Raw genomic sequence first — 24,578 nt, forward strand, 5'->3', positions numbered from 1 at the left:
CCAAGCCAAGTCTCTGGGTTTAGAGAGCTTCTTGAGATAGTAACACCAAGACAAGTCTCTGGGTTTAGAGAGCTTCTTGAGATAGTAACACCAAGACAAGTCTCTGGGTTTAGAGAGCTTCTTGAGATAGTAACACCAAGACAAGTCTCTGGCTTAGAGAACTTCTTGAGATAGTAACACCAAGACAAGTCTCTGGCTTAGAGAACTTCTTGAGATAGTAACACCAAAACAAGTCTCGGGTTGTAGAGAGCTTCTTGAGATAGTAACATCAAGACAATTAGTCTCTGGGCTATAGTGAAACTGCAAACACAACTAATCCATAAAATGTTCATAGTATTAGAAATTTTCGACCAGAATGAGCTCTGTATTACCATAGACCCTACACATGTTAGGGTCTATGGTATTACTAGACTGTCAACAGTCCTAGGTGTTTTGGGTTTTAATTTCAAAACAAACAAACAAACAAACAAACAAACAAACAAACAAACAAACAAACAAACAAACAAACAAACAAGTAATGTCAACACTCTATGTCAAATCAAAATAAAGATAGCTAGAGATTCACCAAGGTCAAAGGTCACATCATTACACATGAAATGACACCCATTATACATGCATTGAAAATTTGGATTTAAAGAAAATTGAATTCATTGATTCAGAAGGACTCTTATCACAACTGATGCTAAGAAAGATTAATTATTGACCTCTATCTTTAACCATTAATGTTTACATTTATTATTGTAACTTTTCAAAAAGTTTGTTTTCTGCCATTGTGTAATTTATACTGGACTTTACTCAAAGTTTGTACATTGAACATCAATGAATAACATTTCCTATTAAAGATTTTAGTGCTATCCTTCATAAAATCTTAAAGTTTTGAGATGATTTTATTGATACCATGTTGGCATCCAGACTAATCCTAAGTATTCTAAATAAATTCAACATTAAATCTGGATGCCATGGGTGGTATGAATGAAAGAGATATCTTATGATATGATGAAGGACAACACAACAAAAATAGAAGGCAAATATGATTTATATTCAAAACACGATGAATACACTTTTTTTTTTTAAATTGCTCTTTAATTCGACATACTGTCAAACTTGATATTTTTGCCACTAGAAAATTTTTCGATTCAGTGATCAACTAGTTCCCAAAGATTATTTTTTATGATTCTACGAATTACTAAACTTGGTGCACTGTTTATGTACAGAGAAGTGTTTTAGTCACTACTTATTTCTGTGTTTTTGTTTTCGAGTGAAATAAGCAAAAAGTGAAAAAATTCCAGGTTTACAGTATAAATGTAATGATTTCAATCAAAATAGTGTGTAATCATATAATATTATAATAATATAACTTTGTTTCCATTTGCATAAAATGCATTGGATATTGGCTTTCCATGTGCACTCCTAAAAGAGATGACTGAAATTGAAAACTAAAGAATTGAAAGAAAAACAATTGAATAAAGCATTGAAAAGAAAATGCAGGTGGAATGTAAGCAAGAGATAAAAGTAAGGACCACTTAGCAGTAACGCTTCAAAATGCACATGACACTAAAAAGATACAAACGCAGAGACAAATAGCATGAAACTAACATGAATGGTAAAATATCCTAGGACTGGTTTAAAATGCGATTTGCAGATGGATAAAAAATCTAACTTTCTGAAACATTTTTTCTAAATCATTTCAAAGTAGTGCCGATACACTACAATGCTGTCTAACACAGTTACTTTTCAGACTACACTTTCCAGACATCAGCTGTTATTGAATCTTGTATTACATAATCTTTTATGGCTGTTGCAGCTGTTGCCATAGGACAGCTTCACAGAAAGGTTTTAAACAATGCACACACAAAATGTTACATAGAAAAGTGTCAATGGAAATAACATTACAATGCCCACAATGTCAGGGTTAATGTATGCAATGACATCATTTGGTCAATATAAGGGCACTGAAGATACAGAAAAAAACTGCCTTGATTGTGTTGAGAAGTTTGTTCCTAATTAAAAATGCTGTATTCAATAATATTCAGTGTGCTGGTCTTACCTGTGTGTCCTTGTATGGAGCCACGTATTTGAGAACTTAGAGAACCTTTAAGCATGAACATCCAGCATGGACACCATGTAGTCATTGACCTTACTTCTATCAAGATTAATAATTATCCAAATTATAATGGTATGCGTGGAATCTGTAAGGGAATCAAATCAGGTGATAGCATATGCTTGCCAGATTACTCGAACTTTGCACCCTGGTTAAAGTTATTGACTACAGTCATTACGAATGGTAATCAAATCCATTGTGTCCTATACAGTCACTATTACGCAACATCTTGCCTTTTGTACTCTTATAAAATGTAACAAACCAAATTGCAAATGAAAGCATTACAAAAGGGATGCAGGGGTGTTTCAACATTTGGCTTAAGTTACTGACTAGTATAATTTTTTTTGGTCTGATATCAATGTAGTATAATCAAATTCACTAGATGAATTTTGTTTCAATATTCAAAATCCAACCATGGAAGTACAACCGTGGAAGTACTTTCATGATCCAACCAACTACTTTGAAAACCAGCGTTGGACAATATTAACAATATTACATTATCAATCACTCATTGAACAGATTCCAATTCTCAGCATGCAATAAAGGATAGTCAACATATAGTCTTAGTTATTTCTATCTTTCTAATGACCCGCCTGAACCCTGTATTTCTGTCTGCAATTTGGCAAAATAATAAAAATCATTGACTGCCCTCTATGGCAGTATTACTAGAAAGAAAATCAGGGGAAATCACAACATCACTGGTGGTGAGATGGCAAACCCATACATGTGTATCTGAGTCAAAAAGTATTGCTTATTGCTAAAATTTTGGAACTTAATCAAACAAATTCACCGACATACGTCACAACCTCAACTCGAATACATCAACCAGTCAACACAGCAACTTCGAAATCCAGAGTAATTCCAAATTATCGCAATTCAAGTCCGTCCGAACAGAAGATGTCAGGAAAATTATAATCAACTCGCCATCAAAATCATGCTGTCTGGACCCAATTCCAACGTCACTTCTCAAGAAATGTCTCGATCCTCTACTTCCATTTATTACAAAAACTGTCAACCTGTCTCTTCACACTGGCACAGTTCCACAGCTATTCAAGTCAGCAGTCGTCACTCCACTCCTCAAGAAACCTTCACTGGACTTCAACATTCTCAAGAATTACCGACCTGTTTCCAATCTGCCATTTCTTTCCAAAGTACTTGAGAAGATCATTGCTGTTCAAATCACCGACTACCTCAAAGAAAACTCGCTCCAGCAACCACTTCAATCAGCATACAGGAAATTTCACAGTACAGAAACTGCCCTACTGAAAGTACACAATGACATTTGTTTATCCGTGGACTCTGGCAATTATGTTCTACTCATTCTCCTCGATCTCTCCGCTGCATTCGATACTATTGATCACAAGATATTACTTCAGAGACTCTCTCATCTTGGTATCAATGATGTTGTACTCAAATGGTTCAACTCATACTTAATGCAAAGGGACCAATCTGTCAAAATCAACGATATCGTCAGTGAACAATCAGAACTCAGTTTTGGAGTGCCACAGGGCTCTGTCCTAGGCCCTCTTTTGTTCACTATCTACATTGCTCCATTAGGAAATTTAATTCACAAGCATGATCTTAACTTTCACCAGTATGCAGATGACCATGAACTTTATCTTTCATTTTCTCATCGTGACTCTCCCGTAGCCTTGTCCTCAGTCGAAACATGTATCCATGACATCAAGGAATGGATGACTCACAATAAACTCCAGCTCAATGACAACAAAACAGAAGTCCTTTTGATCCGCTCCAAATTCAACTGTGCACCTGCTCCACTCAACAGTGTCAACATTGGTTCTTCTTCCATCATACCCGTTTCATCTGCTCGCAATATCGGCATGATCTTTGACGACAATCACATGTTCAGTCAGCACATTACATACACTTGCAAATCAATCTACAGCCACCTCCGCCGGATTGGATCCATACGACGCTACCTCACTAATGAAACATGCCAAACATTAATACATGCAACTTTGACAGCCAAACTTGACTATTGTAATTCACTTCTCTATGGACTCCCAGACAACACAATAGGCCTGTTACAACGAGCTCAAAATACTGCAGCAAGAATAATCACACGCACCAGGAAATTTGCACCGATCACCCCAGTTCTCATCCATCTCCATTGGTTACCAGTTCGTCTCAGGATTGACTACAAAATTTTGCTGTTAACTTTCAAGGCCATTCACAACCAGACTCCTGCGTACATCAGTGATCTGCTCCAGCCTTATATTCCAACTCGTACACTCCGTTCATCCACCAAGAAACTTTTAACATCTACAACCTACAAAACCATCACATATGGTGGCCGTGCATTTTCATATGCTGCGCCTAAACTATGGAACGTACTACCACTCGACATCAGAGAATCTCCAAACTTGGAAACTTTCAAAAGAAAACTGAAAACACACTTATTCTCCAAAGCATACAGTGTGGTTTAGCCATTGAGCGTCATAGAGCAAAACAATGTTTTGGATTTTGGCGCTATATAAACTTTGCTGATTGATTGATTGATTGAAATGGTTCTGCGCTTCTGATTTTTATTTGTCATTTCCAAGTCATTCAGACTGTTAAAGTACAATTATAAATTGAAAGCATCACCAGCATGTATAGTACAGATACACTCACTTTTTTAAACTTTTTTTTTATCTTTACTGACCAACCAACTGCCACATCATTGTTTAGGTATTACAATGAGAAACAGACAGATTACTAAGGCTCAGATTACTACATAGTCTGTAGTTCCCACAACTTTTCTCAAATAATAATGAAACAGTTGAGTGACAATTGAGTGAATTTTTTTAGATTTTCTTCCAGGTGTTTCTAAAGGTGTTAACACCTTGAAGCAAAACGATGGAATTTTGTAAATTTAATGCAAAATTAATGAGCCAGATACTAATAATACCTCATAATCCTAAATTGACAGATTTAAGCAAGCTTACATGTAATGTTCTTGTGAAAAAATGACAAAGTTCATACTGTTGTTGTATCAATCAATCAATCAATCAATCAATCAATCAATCGGTCAATCAATCAAAAGAATATCCTTCTTGACTTTATCAACAATCAATAAATCAATCAATCAATCTTTATTGCGTAACATCATGCTTTAGCGAGCATGGTAAAGCATACAAAAATAAGTAAATAAAATACAATCATTTAGCCAACTGCTATATTTTTTACAAGAAAGTTTCTAAGAGAAAGTTTATCATCTGCAGACAAAATATGTAAAAATTACTTTTGTTATCTAAGGAATGAAAATTGTAATTACTTAATGAAAAAGAAGAAAAAAGTTTCTTTCTCTCATTTATGTAATGAGAACAAATAATTAAATGATGAAATTCATCTTCTACCATATTTTGACAAAATTTACAGAATCTTTCATCCGCAGGAATCTTAGGAGTACAACGCCTTCCTAATTCCATTTGAATGTTATAATCTGAAATTCTAAATTTAGTCACTAGTGTTCTATGAACAGGATTTTTAATATGAACAAGGTATTTCTCAAAAACAAAATCTGTTTTAAACCATATATATGTTCTCAATTTGTTTTTATCAGTACTATTTCTAGACTGTCGACAGTCGCTCGCGACTTTTTCCCTACGTTTTATCTAAACTCCGGTCCGGCGCAACACTAGTATTAGTAATAGTATAATCGCAAACTGATATCGAGGGCCGTATTGCGAAGGCAAAAATTGCCCAAAGTACTTGATTATGACCATCAAAATGCATTTACGAGGTCAAATTTGCGCTGCAGTTTACGTGTGTTGCACGTTGACTCGTTGAGTAACCTTACATTGAACTGTATGCAAATTATACGATAGAGTACCGCCCCATTAAATGACGTCACATCATGAATAAGTAATAGCAAGGGAGATGCGGCAAGGGACAACAGTCGCTCGGGCCTTCGGCCCTCGACCTCGGGCCTTCGGCCCTCAATTTGCGATTAGACTAGTGTTGCGCGGGATCGGAGTTTAGATAAAACTTTGGGCAAAAAAAGGCGCGAGCGACTGTCGACAGTCTATACTATTTCTTCTAATGTCATTATGTAATTCCCTGAACCAAGATTTACAAAATTCTTTACATAAATTATCATGAACTTTTTTGATTGTATAATTGAATTTGCAAAGATTTGACCAAATGCTGTTCTCACTATATTTATCAAGTGAATTTCTTATAAATGCCCCATTTTGAGTAACGCATAGAAGACATATAGGCTGCTCTCAGTAAACCATCTCCATCAACAATTAATCTAAACCAATACTTGAGCATCAGTTTTATTACAGTGAAATTGATAGGAAAACGACCCAATTCTCCAATAATACCACACCTTGAGGCCTTTTTAGAAACCCCAAGTAAATATAAATCAACAGTGCAGTGGGTGAAGATCGAAGTTCTAGTGCACTGGTATATCTGTTCCATAAAGTTGTACAGTGGTATTGTTACAATCACACACAATGAGGATAACATGTGGCTTGTTTTACTGTAATACTTACCTGTACATTTTCAATTCCATTCTGCAGTGCTCTACAGCCTCAAAGCTCCGTGGAGGAACCTCTCTCATATATCATACTGTATATTGTACTGTCAAGACCAATCTGATTAAAATCCGATGTGGTGAAAGCGGCTAGATGTCCTTAGTTACCTCTATTCATCGTGTTGTGACGTTTGTTTTGTTCGGAGTGATCGCTGCCTTCCCACAATCTAATTAAAATCCGATGTGGTGAAAGCGGCTAGATGTCCTTATTTACCTCTATTCATCGTGTTGTGACGTTTGTTTTGTTCGGAGTGATCGCTGCCTTCCCACAATCTAATTAAAATCCGATGTGGTGAAAGCGGCTAGATGTCCTTATTTACCTCTATTCATCGTGTTGTGACGTTTGTTTTGTTCGGAGTGATCGCTGCCTTCCCACAATCTGATTAAAATCCGATGTGGTGAAAGCGGCTAGATGTCCTTTATATTTACCTCTATTCATCGTGTTGTGACGTTTGTTTTGTTCGGAGTGATCGCTGCCTTCCCAATCTGATTAAAATCCGATGTGGTGAAAGCGGCTAGATGTCCTTATTTACCTCTGCCTTCAGCGATCACTCCGAACAAAACAAACGTCACAACACGATGAATAGAGGTAAATAAGGACATCTAGCCGCTTTCACCACATCGGATTTTAATCAGATTGTGTCAAGACCAGAGTTTTTAATGTTTGTAGTCCCCCCCCCCCCTTCTCTCTTCAACGCTTTGCCTGTCACTGCAGTGTATCCTCGGTATATGCACAGTCGCTTGTAAACTGTTATTCCTTTCCTAAATGGTTTTATTCTTGTCTATGACGGTCCTCATACAGAACAATGACGTTATTATAGGGATTGGCGATATTCTTATAAAATCGGTAGCGATGTCATTTCCACAGTCACACACACAACACAAGTTGTTATTTATCGCCAATCCCTATAATAACGTCATTGTTCTGTATTAGGACCGTCATAGACAAGAATAAAACCATTTAGGAAAGGAATAACAGTTTACAAGCGACTGTGGTATATGCGTCGAATATGTGACATTGACACATCTAATGCGGACTACATGCTACTAGTAACACTAATAAATTTCATGCAGCTTGCGTGCCCGGCTTACGTGTTCACGTACGTATGCAATATCGAAAATTTGTGTAATCAAAGTTTCCGCCGAGTTTCTACCACCATGTTCGTTATTTTAAGTCTTGGATTCGTAAACTTTCCACCTAAAGAAACACATTTTCCTCACAATAAGTACATTGTATTCTAGAAAGTAAATATTTAGTAATTATTAGACAGAGACAATTTGGTACTTCAATTATTGTGCACATTCTTCATATTTCGAATTTTGTCTTGAGAACATTTCATTATCGTGGCCACATGTTTCAAAATGGCGAATGTTCAGGACGCAGATCTTTCGGAAAGGCTCGAGGAGCATCGCCACTATTGTGAGCCAAAACACCACTGGAATGCGAGGAAAGAGTTCATATTACGAAACTATACTGATTATCCAGAAAGTCAACTCGTTTCTATGTCAATGGTTTGGGCCAACATGGTGTTTGATGGCTGCCAGTAAGTAACTACCGAAGCGGACTGTACTATTTCTTGTAGTTGTAAATTTTTGTGTCGATTTGTTTTTTGCAAATTGTTACGTTAGAAAAGATCATCAAGCATACATATAGGTATACTTATAACCGATGGAAAATTGAACTGTAAATGGTAAACCTATGTGAAATGTAACTGAACAACAGATATAATGACATAGATCGTTATGAAAACTATCGATAGTGTACCGCGATACATTTATATTGTGAATTTGTAGAGAGTCAATGTGCTTCTCCTAAAGTAGATCGCTTTGGTCCATCGTCTTAGCTGAGTGATAGGTATAGGGGATACAAGGGGAACTCTTTCCAGTTTTTGTTGCTGGTCACCACCATCCTTCAATTTTTAATTGGTATAATATTTCCCATTGTGCATGTGATTTTTTTAGTAAACATTGCTTTTCTAGAAATTACTTGTAGTTGTACATATGCATATGTAGGCTTCCTTGCAGACTGAGTAAGTCGACACTTGGTTCTGACAATGTCCCTTGCCTTCTCTGTGTTTAGGGACTATCAAAATCAAGTCCCGTGCTCCATTTGCAAGCAAGACTACTTGTAATTTAGTGTTTTACAAGTTTGTGAACGGTGGGGGAAATGTGTAGGAATCACATACAATAGTTTGAAACTTAGCTGTGCATGTTTTACAATCATTTGGATGTGTACCAATAAATCATAAATTGATGGTTGCAATTCAAGCAGTTCTTTTCCCTACTCATCAACCCCCACTGCATTCAGTTATGCTCATTTTTTTCAAGCTTGCATGTACATCATACTATGAATATTCTTTAGTTCTTCCAAGGTATGAGCTATGTAAGAAGAAATTCCATGCTAGTAAAGTGCCATAGACACTAACGTGACTTTATTGTATCCGTACTGAACTGGAGTCTTTGGACTGGTGTTGTGAGCTGGTTTATGACTATAACCCCATTGTTAACACCAGTTTTGGTTTGATTACAGGTATGAAGCTGGGTTGATGGAGAGAGTGCATGAATTGGCAGCAGGCATAACCATTGATGACAGTTCACATTCTAGTACTAGCCAGTAACTTGTCAAATTCCACATCAGATGGTACAAGTCATGAACATACATCTGACATACTTATTTCTCCCTGTATTTTTAAAGATATGAAAGTGAATTAATGGTGAAGGTGGAAAGTTTGGCAGCTGGAATTGAGATTGGAGAATCATATCCAAGTCAAGCACCGGTGTTAGAAAAACAAAACTCAAGAACTACAAACAAGAGAAAGAATGACTCTGAAATCACCAGTGGACCAGAAATCAAGTTGCCAAGAATTCTACACCATGATCCTAATCCCCAAAAATCTAGCCAGGACAGTACTTTATGCGATGAACATGTACTACAGCAATTGCCCATTCTCATACATAGATTCCTTGTTGTTGATGCTGCCAATCCTCTAGGCCTTCTCAATAATGCATTGTCAAAGTTTAAACTTCGACCAGAATACACCTTCACTGATAAGAGTCATATGATACCCACGGAAATTGGCAAGAATGGCAAGAAGAAGAAACCTCAGATAAATTTCCAGTGGGAAGCAACAATGCACATTTCTGATGTATTCGTTACCAGTGCAATGTGTTCCAGTAAAATTGAAGCTAAGAGACTGTGTGGTGAAGCGGCCATCAAACTCTTGGGAAAGGAGTATCTAATCATTAGAGAAGTTGCCAGAAATGTGGATGGACAGAAAGTGATGAGAAAAGAAGTGATAGCGCCAGCCTTAACTAAGAAATCGGCTAGTGACGACAACCAGCAGAAATCATCCAATCCCTTGTCTAGATTTGTTATCATGGTTAACGATGAAGATAACGCAATATGTACCATCCAGAACTCATGTCAACTATGTAAAATGACAGTGTCTTATGATTTCAAAGATGTTTTTGAAAATGTACACGGGGCACAATGTAACATTAGTAAACATGTGTGCAAAGTGTCAATTGAAGGGCAAGTTGTGGGCGTTGGAGTGCATTCAGTGAAGAAAGATGCCAAACGACTGGCTGCAGAGAAGGCGTTAAACCGACTACGGAAGTCTTGCCCCACTGTGAAAGTTAATAAGGAAATTGAGGAAACCCTTTCAAAACAACAGTTACTGAAGAACCCAACAGCAGATCTTAAACTACCCGAGTCAAATATTGGAAGTCAACTAATGAAGAAAATGGGATGGAGTGGTGGCGGTCTAGGAAAGGAAGGAAATTTAGGAAGAGAAACACCAGTAACTGTTGAACAACAATTTTCCAGAGAAGGACTTGGGATGGGAAGGCCAGTTGGCAAAGATCAAATTGATTACCGCAAAGCACAAGATATTATCAAGCAGTATGCTGCATCAGATAATATGGATGCATTGGTATTCTCAAGTGAACTAACACTCGAGGAACGGAAATTGATTCATCAAGCTGCAAGGAATTGTTCGCTGAAAAGTACATCCCGTGGTCAAGGTGATCAACGCCAACTTGTGGTAGAGAGAAAACAGAAAGCAACGGAGATTGTGGAACATTTGGCACAAAGTGGAGGAACATCAGCAAGATATCAACTCATACTACCAGAACAGAGTAGCATATAACAGTAATTAAATTGTCAACAAAAAACTGAGACTGTGTTTACACAACGACATTTTCAAAAAGAATATGTTAATATCGTTTTCATTTTTATGTTTGCAAAACAGGCTTACAATTGTTTTTGACCAACTACACAGAATTTGTTTTCATCTACAGAGAAACATCAAAGACGGAACAATTTAACAAACAATGCTGTTGTGCAAACATAACAAAGATGGTTTATTTATGTGACATGGTACAGTCATCAATTGGGTCATTCCAAAGGTCAAATTTGTGTATATTCGGTCATTTACATGATGCCGGTTTTTTTACCCTTTCCATTTTCACCTGTTTATGTGGACTCTGTTTTCAAGTGAAAACAGATAATTGTTTCCAAAATGATCCACTTTCAGCAGCATTTTCAAATGGTCATGTTTTCATGCGCATTTTTGTTACCTCTCTTTAGACGGTAGGCTGCAAAAAAGTAGCAAAATAGTTGCATCTGATAATATGGATGCATTGATATTCTCAAATGAACTAACACTCAACGAATTGAAATCTGTTGCATTTTCATTTGAAAACGGTACCATGTAAACAGGGCCTGAAACAGAAGTATGTCATACAGATTGGATTTGTATGAGCTAGTCAAGATATAGCTTGTACTGTCAAAATACAACTATTTGATATTTGGTGGGGAGGGTGGGGTGCAAGTTTGAATAATATTAAGGGTGGTTCAAAGTTTTGTCCTGGATTTTTTTTATTTTTGAGTTTTTTCACCATATTTGCACATTCTAATTATCAATTGTGATTACAGTAAAACTAATTGTTTGTCCAGGGGTAAGGTTGTTTGTATAGTCACTAGTCTCAGTTACCCAGACTCTCATTGTTGGACAACATAGTTTCTGTAATCTTCAGAACCAAAGAATTTCTGAATACTATCTATTTGTATTACAGCGCCCTCTGTGTCAATGGTATGGCATTTTATATTCCCTGAGTTGTTTCTTACACCAGACTTCACTACACCAATGATAATACAGGTATCATTCAGTCCTGGCAAGTAAGAGTATAAGTGTAGTAATCTTTGTAACTGTGCTTATTGTGATTAAACATTCTTATATTATCTCTAAATACTGTGTTCAATATTGATTACGAGTAAGAATATGATATGATTGATAGTCCCTAGGCAGGAAATGACTTGCCTATTTCACCATGGTTACATATAAAAATAGTTTGTTTGCATTGCAATCTGTGATTTTGCTTTGCTGTCTCACTGTGATACCATCAATAAGAAGCCATAATTGTGATTTGAAAATACGTGCTCAAACTGATTGGTGGCAATGGAAAGTGATAATGCTACATCACACTATTTGACTACATTCAAATGAAAACAAGGTGTAAACGTGCACTTGTTACTCTGAAGAACACCATACCAGAGTTGAAATTTACATAATTTACATATATGCTAACATTATGTAAATTTCTACAAACCTACAAACATTGGTGGTGTGGCTCAATTAATGAGTTGACGTTGATCAGAAGTGGCTAGCAAGGATTAAAAGAAAATCACAGATCACAATGTAGACAGACTAATACAAAAAGTCCAACCATGTCATTCAGTTTATGTGATGTATGAAAACAAATAAAAGCACACATTGAAAATTCCCGCTGCATGCTACGGGATGTTTATTAATAACAATTACAAACATTGGTGTTAACAATTTGTTACCATGAACTTGTTACATAACACAAAAAGTTGGAATAACCTTCCTCAACTAAAATGAGTTTCATTCTTTTTACTAATTAATAAGTTGATTATTTAGTCAAAATAGAAAGAAATGAAGTTGGCAAAAGTACCATAACTGGCCATTTTCGTAAAATATGAAATGAGATAACCTTGAAGACTGGACTGCACTTGGCAATTTCATGAAAATTTTAAAAAAAAAAATAGTCTTAAAATAACAACGCTTTCCTTATTCACACAACATGTTTATTAGTCTGAGTGAAGTGTGAGTGTATGTGTGTCATATTATCTGTGGAGTGACTAACCAGCCTGGGTCTGATCAACAATTTGTTTACAATTAAACATCAGGGAGTGAAAGATTTATACACTGTGATCAATAGAGAAACTTGCTGCTAGTAGGTAGTAAAAGCACAGCATGAGACAGACTAAGAGACACAGTTGGTTGAACATTGTTGTAAAATAACAAGAGATTTTGTGTTCTTGTTTTCCCATAGTTACACTACAGTGTATTTGACAGCCATATTGGATTCTAAAATGACTAAATTTGTACGTTGACCCCCAGATTTTTTTAAATAACATGTTGGAGTTTGTTGACGGCAAAAGTTTTAAAAGAGTTTATTTCCACAGTGCAGTCTATGTTTACACACACAGAGTATCTAAGACCAAGTGGACTCCATAAAAGCCAAGGACAACATTCATCTATAATCAGCCGGGTTTTAAGAATTTTTGGCTTTTTAATTAAAAAGAGTGTCATTTTCGTTTACCCTTCAAAACAGTGTGGGTTTTCTTTGTCGTCAGGATTCCCCCTGGCAGTTACCGTTATACACTGCCAGTATTAAAACTGAAATGATGACTTCCAACCAGACTTCTTTGAAAATACAAGACTTGGTTTTAAAAAAAACACAACAGTCTAGGCAAGTCAAGATTATGAAACTTCTAAAAAAAATAAAACCAAAAGATATTTTCTGTTAAAACTCTCTTTAAACATAGGCAAAGAAAAGTCTGAAGACTGGCTATCACAAAATATACCTGGGCACAAAAAAATAAAATAAAATACCCCTAATCAAAGCTTGCAGTTATGTTACTCTGTTGTTATATAAATGTAGCACCTCACACTGGGTTTAAGTTTGTACACAAAGAACCAAGAAATGGACAGGAAATGTCTCATATGAACAAAAATACTTTACTTGGAGATGGGGAGAAAAATTCAAATACAATGAATACAAAAAATACATATGTTATACATGGAATTCTGTTGAAGAATGTAAATAACGTTCAAGATGTGTAAGAACAATAACACTGAATGTTAATGAAAGTACTGTAGCACATTTAGTATTCTGCCATCTGAAGGCGGCGGCTACAAGTCTCCAAAAGTTATCAAACCATTTAACTTACTTCAGAGATTACAGCAATGAGAAATTTCAACTTTTTATAGTAGTATGAATGTTGGGTTATGTAAAAACAATTCTACAAAGTTGTTGTTGGTATCCTGATCTGACGTGAATGTTACTGTAATTTGATACAAATATACCCAACAGAAGTTAATTTCACCAATCGATCGTGAACTTTACACAGTGAAATTACATGAAAATATAACTAAACACTTATTTAGCTTGTACTTCAGAGATATGGCATGGGAAACATGAACACTCACAAGTATTTAGTTTGCATGTCAGAGATATGGCAAGGGACACACTGACGAACACATGTATGGACGGAACCCATTCATATAGACATTTCACTTATTTAGCTTGTATATCAGAAATATGGCAGGAGACACATGGACACACACATGTATGGACGGAACCCATTCATATGTGACTTTTCACTTATTTATCTTGCATGTCAGAGATATGGCAGGAAATGCATGGACATGTTCACACACAGGTACGGACGGAATTTATTTATGTTGACGTGGTGTAAAATAGAACTAAACACATTCCTCTTGTTTATTTAGGTCAAAGGTATGACTGGAGACACACACACACAGACAGACACATATATGGATGGAACCCATACATGTGGACTCTTTCATAGTAATCTTGGAGGAAACATTATTTATTACATGTATCACATACTTTGCTAATGTATGTCTCACATACGGTTGATGACTGACAGAAAGACAGAGATTTACTATGTTTACTGAACTGCCTCTTTTAGTAATCACAAGACTTCTCAGTGAAATAATTTCACCTGCATACACCATACACCACCTCTTAACAAATTCAAGAACTCGCCGATACCACTACGAGGCAAACAGTTCTGAAGATGGCTGCCGATGGTAGTCGAAACGTCAACGTTCTCTGGTATGTAAAATTACCTTGGTTGTGAAATATAACTATATTTCTCAAGATATTGTCCAACCTGATGAAACTATTCACAGAAATTCAAGAAATGTCTGGATAAACATTGGAAAGATCACGACCCTGTATACAACTACAAAGCACACATATCAAGGAACAATCAAGCAACGACTGATAGTGATGAGGAGACTGAGCTGACCATAGAGGCTACACAAGCCTGCAGTCAGAAAGAAACGTACGGTTACATAAGGTAAGGTATAACATAGGTTGTCAGCAGTTCTACAATTTCAATTACAACCATTACTGAAGACTTCATAGCTGTCAATATGTTGTTGATAATATTATGACTTTCTGCTCCATGCTCACTTCTCTTGTTCATCTAATTTTAGAATACAACACTGTTTTTTTTACAACTCAATATCAGATATGCAATCTGACAGAATTGAATGCATTCAAAAAATATTTTCTAAGATATTTTACATTTTGTGGTTCCACAAGTCTGCATTATCGATTATAGATTTCTTCCTGAATACATATAGTTCACATGTTATTTTTGTGTAGCATGGTTTTTGTATGTGTTTTTGTTCACTAGATCATTTTAATTTCATCGCAAGTACAGATTTTTAGGGGTTGTGTGTACTCTGTTACCCTGTTAGATATAGCCCATTTTTACACACAGCAGAATCAATGTTACAAAACAAGGTTTTATCGGCTGCACTTCAAGACTTCTTAATCATGTAAATAGTGCCATTAGAGAATTTCACGTTTTTTATGTGAAAGTATCAAGGTATAAATGTTTAAATTTATCTTTCTCCATGATGTAAATTTGCCACCTTTTATTCAATCATGCTTTTAGTGTATTTTTTGTGTACCTATGTTGTTGCTTACAGTATTTTAAATGTATGTGAATTTTTCTCACACATAGTGGTAGCCTTATGGTGCTGTTGATAAGAAGCAAGTAAATAAATAAAACACGTTCTTTAGTGGCCCAGTTATACGGCTGAATGTAAACAAGCCCATTCTTTTTTATGAAGAGAATAAAATCAGATGATCTCCGCCATAAAAAGGATAACATCAGATTGAAGAGCAGCCTTCAAACAAAAATATTTAAACATTACATGAAAATTCACACATCACGTTTTTCATAACCCAGAAATAAATTTAACAAACTGAGGCAAGATAAGACAAAATCCACACATTAAACGTACATGGTAACTTTCTATACAGGAATTTTGCATTTTGTTCTAGTGAATTTAAGGTTAGGTTATTCAAGTCTTTTTGTTCTAATTTATACTGTTGTCATCTGTGGTCTAATTTTAAGTTGAGAACATACAACAAAGTTCGAGTTGCGTATAATAATTGTTTTAGAAATTTTTTAAATTAATATTCCAGGTGGTGTAGTATTTGTTATACGTTTGGTTGTTACTCAGTTTTGTCATTTGGTGAACTTGTCCGAAAAAGTGTTTATAATTTTGTCAAGAGAGTTTTAGATAGTAGTAATGTTTATATACAGTGTGTTTACTCATGTTTATACCATGACTCTCTCCAGTGCAGGCACTGAAGAGATATTCTTTATTAATTTATATCACTATTTGCTTTTTTTTGTATTAGTTTGGTTTTTTTAATGCATTTTCTTGTAAATTCCTGGTGTATTTCTAAAAAAATATTAGGAGATATTAAAAATGACCTTGCTTGACCCTTAGATACAAATAGTTTCTTCAAAAGAGTGAACAGTGCTGATTTCAGTAGCTCTTTATTTCAGACTCATTTTTATTACAGAACCTATATAACAAATCAATACATTTGTGAATCTCCTATCTTCAAATAACTGATGCTAACAGCAATAGCAATTAGTGTGTCCCTGATTAGACCACTGATATAACAGACTATCTTTTTAGGGGTGGTCAAATGTCTCGTCTCATATGTTGTCCATATAGAACCTGTGTTAATGAATTCAACTACAGTGTGAGCAGTTTGGTGTGAGGGAACAGCGCCCTCAAGGAAAGTATATCAAATACATTATGTCAAAATAAAACAGAGATAAATTTGTTAATGTGTTTTTGATTCGGTGGTGTAGTCACCTAGAGCTGTTTTTCCTCTACATCCAATTTCCCTGATACAGATTCTCTGTGTAGGATTGGAACGTCAGAAGTTTTTAATGATTAAAAGTTAACACCCGTTTTGGAAACCAGTTCTTGCTTCATCATCTGACTCAATGTTCACTTCAAGTTCTGGTTCTGTACTTCACTGGCACATATGCACTGTAGTGGGACTGATTCTAGTTTTATCAACGAACTCATAAATTTGTTAGTTGACTCAAAAGAAACCTGGCTGAAACCAACAACGTATACAGGGCCAATGCAACCCAAAGAGATAAACTTGGCAATCAATTTAAAAGAAATCTACTTGAAACCAACAATGTATAGTGTCAATGCAACCCGAAGAGATAAACTTGGCAATCAACTTAAAAAGAAATCTAGCTGAAACCAGCAAAGTGATACAAGGGCCAATGCAACCCAAAGAGATAAACTTGGCAATCAACTTAAAGAAATCTACTTGAAATCAACATTGTCATCATATACCAAGCTGATAACAAGAGACTCTATAAATCCTTAATGCTGGAAACATCAGGTAATTAAAGCCCTATGTGCTTTGCCTAGGAGGTAACACAAAATATATAACTAAATTTTTACTAATTTTTATTTTCCCTCTTTCACACACAATTGATGAAGACTAACAAAGCTTTGAGTTGTAGTTTACATGACTACAGTTTAGAGGTAAAAGCCAAGATTGATGGCAAACTCACATAATCACATGACGCCATTAACACCTGGCGAAAACATTCAGTCCACTGAAGAAGTCAATAGAGTCTAGACAAAATATTTGGACAACGTATAAACATTTGTATTCACGTCAAATTCTTATTACAAAATGGCAAAGAGATATATATTTCAAAGACATTGCATCATAATGAAACTATTATACTTTATGCAGAACTGCACAAAATGAAAATAGTCCAGTTGCTTATAGTGTTAAATTGATTGAGTCATTTTTTTCGGTAGTGTAATTTTTTGTATTGTTTTTTATTTTGATTTCTCTACTTTTATATTTTTCTGAGTGACTCTTTCACAATTTCTTTTCTTTTCATTAATTATTTTCTTTATTTTTTAACTTTGAACTGTTGTGACCTTTTATCAATTTGATGTGCAATCACAAATTTAGTGTTGTTAATTGTGGAACTCGCTTCCATTTGAAATAAGAAATGCAAAGACTGTTGACATTTTTAAACGTAGTTTAAAGACGCAACGTTTTAGACGACATTTCAACTAATTCAATTTAACTGGTCGGTTTTATTGGAAGTGATTGATTTCAACTTGTCGGTTTTTATACAATGTGAATTGTTTTAGTGGGTCAGTGTTATACTTAGCTCCTCTGTGAGTGGTGTTGTTTTCTTTAGTTTTGCAATTTTTTAACTTCAGTCTACAATGCACTGAGACGCATGTGTAGCGTGTTTTCTTTAATACAAGAAATAAATAATAATAATTCATTAATTGACCATTTATTTTTTTCATCATTATTGTTAGACATACATTATATGCTTGAGACATTCATTAGCAAGAATGCAATCTACAGGATTTTCTTTTAGGTGAAGATGCCACGACCACCAATTCTAGTTGAGCTGAATGTCATAAATATTCAAAATATATAATTATGCAAATTTTCCTCATTAATATGCAAGCCAATCAGTTGAACTACACATCAATATGTGGATTATTAACATAATATCATGATTAAGTCATAGACAACTAGGCAAGGTCTTTTCTGGACAACTGATTATGCAAATCTTCTCATTAATATGCAATATGCATCCATCACAGATCAGCATGGATATACTGTAAACCTGCATATTTTCACGACTAGAAAATTTTGCGATTTTACAGTCTTCATGTAGTTCACAAAGATTAATTTTCACTAATAACCATACTGGTACATTGCATTATGCAGAAATATATATTTTCGCTACTACTTATTTTCACGTTTTTGTTTTGTAGCGAAATTGGCGAAAATAAATCTTACGCGAACATTTCCAGGTTTACAGTAATATTTGTATCCAAAAATTAAAATTGGTGCCAACTTAAGAAATACTTGGGTTCAGCCAGTGAGGTCGTGTCAATTATGATTGGAAATTTAAATTTATTATGATTTGTTAATCAATAGTATTGGAGATGAATTTCACTGAATATTCTGTTGTGACAAAAGAAACAGACTACAAACATGCCTGTACATCTAAGCCTCCGTGCTAGCCAGACCTAGGGTGCATCATAACTATGGTATAGTGTTCTCATGGTGATATCAAAAGTCTAGGTAAACGGTACTGTTGTCATTTCAAATAAACATCTACTGAAAGAGGGAAAATGGCAGTTTTTGTACAAACGATCTTGCCATTGCAATCAATGAAGTGTTTCAAAATTGTGCAACTATATTAAAAGCTCTGTGTTAAGCCTCTTCATTAAACAAACTCTTTTTAACCTCGTTCAAAAGCAACTTTATCTCATTCCTACTTATTTTTTTGATTAATTAAGTCCCAAGAATCATAATCATAAATAATATGTAAATCATGTGGAAGCTAATGGCATTAAATTTTTTTCTTCGTCACATGACGGAATTCAATATGGCACAAACCATGACTTCAAAATGGTGGCGACCATGCATCACATGATGCCATAAGTATGGAACAGCTAAGTACAACCAGTCTCAGCTATGTGCACTAGTCATCAAGCTTGCTTGCATGGCTATGCCACCCTGGCACTAGCTAAAAATTTTGATTCAATATTTCATATTCACACCTATTTTGTATACTTTGTCATTATGCACAACACAGCTCCCAACAATAAAGTGAACCGAAATTTTAATTACAAACACATCAGTACTAGACACTTCTATACTTCTCTGTGACACAGCTTTTAATAGTTAAAGTACAAAATTGCTTTTTTTTATCATCTGCCCATCATGGTATATAACATTTGTGCCATGTTTGAAAGGAATTACATTGTGCATGTCAGAGTTTCACCGGACACACACATGGGTGGACAGAACTCACTCCCATATCCTTCGGAGCTCTGCCCACAGGGGGTTATCAACACAGATTTGTTTTTGTTCATTATCATACAAGTCATATTTACAAGTTTACATGAAATGTAGTACCTCTGAAGTACAATGCAAAATTTGCCTATTACAATGTCAACGATACCAACCAAGAAATAAGGTCACTGTTGGCACTATTAAAGTTAAATGTTCAATGTCAGTTTCTTTAGAGCATAGTTTTTTCATTTTTTATCATTTCTTAACTTTTATTTCTCACTTTTGTACTTAGACAGTAGACCTTTTACAATTTAGCATCCTGTTTTCTCCTTTTAGTTTGTTATTATTTTGTTTTTATTGTCTATCTATATCTCCTACTACTTGCATTTTTACTGCGTTTTAATCTTGAACAGCTATCTACTTTTTTATTGATATGACAGTGTTATACTGTACATGGCTAGAAAAGACAATCCATGTACAGTTGAAATGTCAGGAAGTTTTAATAAATGCTGGTTTTTACAACCTGAACTCATATCACCTAAATTCAAACTCTTAAGTATGTTTCAATTTTTGACCGAAATTTCAGAAGATATGCATATAAATGATTTGTATAGCTTTTCATCAACAATCGTATAGAACCCTCCGGAAAAATCCCACCAAATTTCAGATTCATTGACCCTGTAGTTTTGACAGGAAATCACATTTTAGATTGTATTTTACATACTGGTATCAACAATGGAGTCATATTTTCTTCAATGACTGACACACCTACAAACATTCTCATCAATTTTCAGAAGAATCTACCCAACAGTTCTGGAGTTAGAGTGTGGTCAGGCCATCATCAGTATTCATTTGAACAATTTCCCAAAGACACCCTACGTAAATCACCACCCCCAAAAAAGCATTTCACTAAAACCTGTTATAGCACTACAGCTTTGTATTGGATCCGACGTGTATGTATGCGTGTCTGTCTGTGTGTGTGTGTGGGTGTACACTTTGGCCCAAGAAATTATATTGAACACATATTGCCTGGCCATGAGGGCTATTCGGGTTCTATAGTCCAAATATAGGCCAGGCAATATGTGTTTTATAATACATTTTGTATACCTCATGCTGTGAACTCGCGGTGGCAGACAACATCGTCAAAAGCTGCCATTTTGACCTGATGTGAACTCGCGGTGGTTACGTGACCATGTAAAAGTTGATGGAACTTTCCCCCTACGGAAATAGTCATTCTATTTTCCTATCATGTGACTGATTCTAGCGAATCATGGCACAGCATTATCACTAGGTATATTATATAACAGTATATAACACGCTTCATAGTACACACTTTAGAACACTGACTGATTCTGATTGGATGGAAAATCATTCCATTTGAACAATTTTTCATCTCCATACCCTAGGAACATCTCCACCAAATACCAGGCGGTTCTTGACTTCAAAGTTGTTTACATACATACATGTACACACACACAGCAGTTTTTGACTTAAGTCATTTTCATACACACATGTTGGCATGCCCATAGCACAACTGACCCTCATTTTTGTTAAATTTTCACGTAAAAGCTAATCATGAATCATACACATGATAAATTTCAAACCAGTAACTAAGTTTACATGATTACAAATCTCATGATTGTTTCAGTGTGATTTCATTGCAGGATAGCTGAGCTCAAAATCATTTCAGTGTGATTTCATAACTTTGCTGAGCTGCAGTGAACCACTTGATTAGCCAGCTGGGCCGTCTTCTTAGTCTTCGTGGCATAGCTATTTTTCACATTTGCATTATAAATGCAATTTCCATGTAGGATATCTCATGATTTGTTTCTGTGTGGTTTCAATTTCGGATATCTCATGATTTGTTTAGTGTGGTTTCCATGTAGGTTTACTACCTTTCTTTGTCACTTCTTGATAATATGAATGATGCAAGTCTTCATCCAAAGGGAAGTTACACTCTACCATACTACCCCTGATTAGATAGATATCCTGTGAAAATAAAAGGACACACAACAGAATGGTCATTTTGATTTCTGAACTGTTGAATTATCCTGGCAGTTCTCTCTCAAAGCAAAAAAGAAAATAAATGAACTTTAAAGACTAACATATCCTGCTAGTTAACTCTTGTAGTCACTAGTATAACATTTAATCACAGTAAACATGTCATATCAGACATGGGTATACAGAAATAATTAATGAATGCATGAATATGACATTCCTGGTACTCTATCCGGCTCCCTGTCCATAGGTCTCTTTCTTTCTCCCTCCCTCCCTTTCTCTCCCCTACCTACTACCCTCCACTCTTCAACCCCCTCCTCTCTCCCTCTACCTCTCTCTATATCTCCCTCCTTATCTCCTTCCTTCCCTCCCCATTCCCCCTCCTCTTCATTAGACATTATGAAGACTCACAGCGTTACTTTCTGTCTATCTGATGATATATAAATTCATATCATTGATTGCCACAGTTGTAAAACTATCATGTAGACAAAATGGCAAATACCATACAAAATTAATCCATGTTAAACTTAAAGTAATACATTACCTTAGGTGACTTGATATGTTTTATCATCTCTGAATACGACTCCAGTGTAGTACCTCGTCCTATGCCTAACTTACGAGATTTCCCAGTCGGAGACAATGGATGTTCCTCATTTTCTAACTTTCCTTGTGACTTCTCATTATTCCCAAACAACCCATCAGCTCTAGAATACCTCTTCAAAGACAGTTCATTCATGGCTATGACTGCAGACAAGTCACTCATTTCCATGTCTGAGGGGTTATCACTGGATGTACTGAAAGATGCATTATTCTCACATTTGCTTGTATGAGAAAAACTTGTTGCAGGGTTTTTCTTCTGCAAGAAATTCCCGTCAGCCTTTGCAACAGGCATTCTGGGAACACAAAAAGTTCCACCTGTGAATAAATGGTCATCTGCATCAGCAAACTGTCCTGGCTGTGAATGTAATACACTAACATGTTTCTGCTTGATAGGAGAGAGAGCAAAACCTTCAAAGGAAGACAAACTACTGCTATCAGAAGTAAACGATGCCATACTGCTGCTTTTGACTGTTGGTCTTTCAAAGTGCAGCTGAGGTGACATGGTCACAACATCCACTTTCCTTTCTGGTGCAATCTGTACATCAGTGTCAGACTCCTCAGAATTCTCGGCAGATTTCAATATCGATGTCAACCTGTCTCTTATAGACAGTATTTTGCTTCTATCCACTTCTACATCAAGGTTCATCGTATGGCAAGTATGTTGATGGATTTGTCCACCAGGAACACTTTTCATAAAACCATCCTTTGTGAATGGTTCATTGAAATCTCTACTATCCTCATCCTCAGTCTTGTGTCCACATATTTCTTTGTTTTTGACAGCTTTAATAAGCTGTTCCTCCATTTTCACGGCCATAGCGGATGCAAGCTTCACACCCTGTGTCTTTGTTACATGGTCCTGACTGGCTGTAACACCAGCATGTACATCTCCAGTATCATTCTCTTTCACACCAGAAGCCTGACTTGTCACCATCACATCACTTTCATCCTCATCACTGCTAGTTGTAATATCACTGCTGGAATCAGAACACTCGTCATCACCATTACATGATGTGCCTTTACTCTTATCAGGAGACAAATTCATCTTTGTCTTGTAAACCTCTTCTGATCTGTCTGACAATTCAGAGCTAGATGTCTGAATGGATTCATATTGTCCACTTTTTATGAGTGATGAAGGATTCAGATGTGGAGACAGAATGATAGCTTTTCTTGGTGTGATGGTTGATGAACCTTTAACGAAAATACCAAACAACGTGAAAATAACCAAAACTGTTCACTAGCTTGGTAGATCAAATGACTACAAATCAATGTGTTTACTCACAAGTGACTAAATACTGTTCAGGATGTACAATATTATGAGCAAGTCTTTGTACCTAACAAAAAAGTTTCAAAAAAGATTCCCATTGCAGCGTTAATCTGAAATATAGGTGATAAAACATAGAATATGACTTACAACTGAAAATTTTGATGAATTCATTTCATCAATTGTTTACACAAAAGGGACATATTTTTCCCCTACATATCACATTTCATTCCCAGATCAACACATATAAACAGTAAACATACTTGTCTTTGTCATTCTGTTCTCAAACTTTCGTCCTTCATGCCAAATATCACGACTCCATGTGACTCCTGGATCAATGGCTCCTTGAAAGTTTTCCCTGAATCCATTTTCATCCCAGTGATGAATTCCTCTATAGCGTGAATGATTCAGTGCCGACATTCGCCTCATTTCATGACTAGTTTCATAAATTGCATCAGGCAACAAATGACTGGTACTCTAAGGACAAACAAAATATTTCAGCTTGGTACAAATTTCAGCAAGAATGTAAACAGTGAACAAGCTCAATTTGCATTTGTATACATGCTAGGGAGTTCATGTTAGGGTTGGGTTAGGGATAAGAATAAGGCAAGACCCCCTAACATACAGGTGATCATCTTAACAAACGGCCACTGTTTTACACTTACCTACCCCAAAAATGTTAACTTACTTTTTATATTAACAGAGTATTACTATAAATATTATCATTTTGAAGTATTGATTATCATATGAGGATATATTACAATTTGTTTGTGTGCCATCAGGGATGAAAAAACCTTTTGAAAACAAATCAATTTTTCTGTACAAAT

At 35.7% G+C, this 24,578-nt stretch overlaps 1 protein-coding gene across 2 annotated transcripts; it reads left to right on the top strand.

The window, feature by feature from the left end:
- Window positions 1–8,016: 8,016 nt before the first annotated feature.
- LOC144438657 (NF-kappa-B-repressing factor-like) lies at window positions 8,017–11,937 on the top strand. 2 transcript variants are annotated; one of them, XM_078127801.1, is made up of 2 exons: window positions 8,017–8,188; window positions 9,340–11,937. In XM_078127801.1, exons 1-2 carry the CDS (start codon window positions 8,148–8,150, stop codon window positions 10,790–10,792), a joined length of 1,494 nt encoding a protein of 497 aa, XP_077983927.1. In that variant the 5' UTR covers window positions 8,017–8,147; the 3' UTR covers window positions 10,793–11,937. The 2 variants fall into 2 exon arrangements, with proteins under 2 accessions (XP_077983927.1, XP_077983928.1); XM_078127802.1 differs by having other exon boundaries at window positions 9,175–11,936.
- Window positions 11,938–24,578: the final 12,641 nt, after the last annotated feature.

Source organism: Glandiceps talaboti, chromosome 8 (genome assembly GCF_964340395.1).
Source record: "Glandiceps talaboti chromosome 8, keGlaTala1.1, whole genome shotgun sequence".
In the NCBI taxonomy this organism is placed as follows: Eukaryota; Metazoa; Hemichordata; class Enteropneusta; family Spengelidae; genus Glandiceps; species Glandiceps talaboti.

Bases quoted from the DNA above. Each gene is read 5' to 3' on its own strand.
- LOC144438657 (XM_078127801.1), top strand. From the start codon at position 8,148: ATGTCAATGGTTTGGGCCAACATGGTGTTTGATGGCTGCCA. The intron at 8,189-9,339 runs GTAAGTAACTAC...GTATTTTTAAAG, and splicing joins ATGGTGTTTGATGGCTGCCA to ATATGAAAGTGAATTAATGG.